Here is a 2783-nt window from a genome sequence, read left to right as displayed (position 1 = left end):
TTCCAGTCCTTCCTCGGGATGGCCCAGCAGCACTCCACCCACAATGGGGTCAGTCAGGGCCAGGCCGGGTGGGCCGGGATGAGCTGGGCAGCGGTGGGGTGAGCCGGGCAGCACAAGGGTGGGTCGGCCTGGCCGTCTCCCTCCTGTGTGCTCAGCCCAGTCGGGGGTCCCCAGGCTCCTGTACAGCAGGCGGCCAGCCCCACCAACCCCACAGCCATTTCCCCCGACGAATACTTCAACCCCGACTTCAGTCTGGAGTCTCGGAATATCGGCCGTCCCATCGAGATGTCCAGCAAAGTTCAGAGGTGAGGCTGGGGCCTGGCCTGGGTGGCTAGGGGCCTATTTCGATGAGGGACCTGTTCACACGGCTGGCTGGCTTCCCCTAGATTCTGCCTCTGGGGGCAGGAGCTGGACCTGGCTTCCCTATGGTCCAGGCACCCAGTGTCTTTCCTGAGCGGCAGAAGGGAACGGGCCTGCTGGGGGGCCTGAGAAGGCCGCCTCTCCTCGCCAGCCTCGTTTTCTCTTCGGTAGAGAGAGGCTGATCATGCTGGCCGTCAGCCTCACGCAGAGATGCGAGGGCCCACGAACCTTCTAGCGAGTCAATTCCAACTCACAGCAAACCTGTCGACAGAGCAGAACAGCCCCCTAAGGGTTTCTGAGACTGGATGGGAACAGACAGCCTCATCTTTCTCCCTTGGAGCGGCTAGTGGTTTTGAACCGATGACTTAACGTACTGCAAGGCTGAGGGTCCAGTACGTGGTAATGCTGACTGAGACCAGTGGGATGAGGTGACCACAGCTAAGCCTCAAGTGGGTTATCTCTACCACCTGGCGTAGAGAGGCGTGGGATTCGAACCTCTGCAGTCCTCGTTTCTGAGCTGTGCTGCACCTGAAACCACAGCAGAGGGTGAGGTACTGGCAGCTGTGGGCTGAGGAGGAGGACGACGGCAGTGTGGAGTCCCGAGGGCAGCCGCCGCCTGGCCCCTGCCCTGTCACCTGGATGCATGTCACAAAACCATCCTGAGCTTCAGTTGTGGGGTCCGGGGCAGCTTGGGCCAGCAGGACAGAAGGACACCAGCTCTCGGGGGTAGTGGGGTAACCAAGCGGAGAGGATGGCACCCTGACAGGGCCAGAGGTGGCCCTCCTGAGGGGGGCTTTAGCAGAAGAGCTGTGGCCTCACGTGGCGGTTGGCCGGGCAGGTTCAAGGCAACGCTGTGGCTGAGCGAGGCCCACCCGCTGTCCCTGGGCGACCAGGTGGCGCCCATCATCGACCTGATGGCCATCAGCAACGCCCACTTCGCCAAGCTGCGCGACTTCATCACCCTCTGTCTCCCTCCCGGCTTCCCCGTCAAGATTGGTGAGGGCCGGCCTAAGGCGGGGAAGGGTGGAGAGGGGGGGGTGGCGCTGGGGTCTGCCTCAGGGTGCGATTCCAGCTGGGCCTCTCCCGCAGAGATCCCCCTCTTCCACGTGCTCAACGCCTGCATCACCTTCAGCAACCTGTGCGGCTGCGACGAGCCCCTGAGTTCTGTGTGGGCTCCCGGCCTTGGCTCTGCCGCCTCAGGTACCCCGTCAGGAGGGCGTGGGGGTGCCCAACACGCTGGTTCCTGAGCCCTGGCCTGAGCCTGGCACCTCCTGCCACCCACCCAGGGAGCCCCTTTCCGTGCGAGGTGGACCCTGCGGTGTTTGAGGTGCCCGAGGGCTACAGCGTGCTGGGCGCTGAGCGCAGCGAGCCCCCTCGGGACGAGGACGACGACCTCCTGCAGTTCGCTATCCAGCAGAGCCTGCTGGAGGCCGGCACGGAGGCGGAGCAGGTGGGTACAGGCACGGGTTACCTCCCACCTCACCTGTAAGCCCACGGGGTACAGGTGGGAGCTCTGGGCTTTGCTGCTGCAGGTGACTGTCTGGGAGGCTCTGACCAGCGCCCGGCCCAGCACCCACCCTCCCCAGCCCACGGTGTATGAGGAGCAGCTTCAGCTGGAGCGGTGAGACCCCCTAGGACCTGCTGGACTGAGCTCATCCCAGCAGCCTGGGGGACCCAGTAGCCCAGGCAGGGGTGGGGGAACTGGACCTGGGACCCCAGGCCCTGTCAAGTTTGCCTGCATCAAAAGGGCTGCCAGCCACTGCTGATCCCTGGGCCACCTCCCCCAGCCTTATGCTCACCTCTCCCTCAACATCTATCTCCCCCTGCACTTCCACCGGCACCGGGAAGAGCCCTCCAGGAGAGCCTGCGGCTGTCCACAGAGCCTGGGGCCCCGGGATCCCCACACAGGACGCCCCCGGCGCTGGCACACCCAAGCTTCGAGGAGCAGCTCCGCCTGGCCCTGGAGCTGTCCTCCTGGGAGCAGGAAGAGCGGGAGCGCCAGGGGCAGCAGGAGGAGGAGGACTTGCAGCGGATCCTGCGGCTCTCGCTGACGGAGCACTGAGGCCCGCCACCGCCGCCCCTGCTTTTTAAATGTATTTATTGATAAACTGTGCTGCCAAGCTCCGGGCCTGGAGCCCAGGTCGGCGTGCGGTGGAGACCTAGGTGGAAATAAAGAGTTGTCCATGAGCAGGCTTGCTCTGATCAATGGGGCCCTGCCCCGGGGAAAGCTGGGGGTGGGTGCGGGGTGGGGGGAGGCCTGGGCCTGGAATCCTGGCTGCCACCCTATGGGACTATCTGCCAGTTGTTTCCAGTGAAATGAGACCATTGCCCCCTTCTCCCAGGGCTGCTGACAGCAGGAGGTGGCCCTGAGTTGAGTGCCTCTGGATAGCCTGGTGGCACACTGGCTTATGATTTGGGCTTCT

The 2783-nt window shown here is 64.2% G+C and overlaps 1 protein-coding gene across 1 annotated transcript in view; it reads left to right on the top strand.

The window, feature by feature from the left end:
• ANKRD13D (ankyrin repeat domain 13D) overlaps positions 1-2547 on the top strand; it is a 14778-nt gene extending 12231 nt beyond the window's left edge. The window contains exons 9-15 of the mRNA XM_045297152.1: positions 1-48; positions 175-305; positions 1199-1356; positions 1450-1560; positions 1647-1810; positions 1893-1981; positions 2209-2547. The exon at positions 1-48 is cut by the window's left edge and continues 6 nt beyond it. Coding sequence (XP_045153087.1) covers positions 1-48; positions 175-305; positions 1199-1356; positions 1450-1560; positions 1647-1810; positions 1893-1981; positions 2209-2422 — 915 coding nt within the window. The 3' untranslated portion in view covers positions 2423-2547. The remainder of the gene's footprint in view (positions 49-174; positions 306-1198; positions 1357-1449; positions 1561-1646; positions 1811-1892; positions 1982-2208) is intronic.
• The last annotated feature ends 236 nt before the right edge of the window (positions 2548-2783 follow it).

This window comes from Echinops telfairi, unplaced genomic scaffold (assembly GCF_000313985.2).
Source record: "Echinops telfairi isolate 266 unplaced genomic scaffold, ASM31398v2 ScPeMD7_7417;HRSCAF=8455, whole genome shotgun sequence".
Taxonomy (NCBI): domain Eukaryota; kingdom Metazoa; phylum Chordata; class Mammalia; order Afrosoricida; family Tenrecidae; genus Echinops; species Echinops telfairi.
This window is presented reverse-complemented; position numbering and strand designations above follow the sequence as displayed.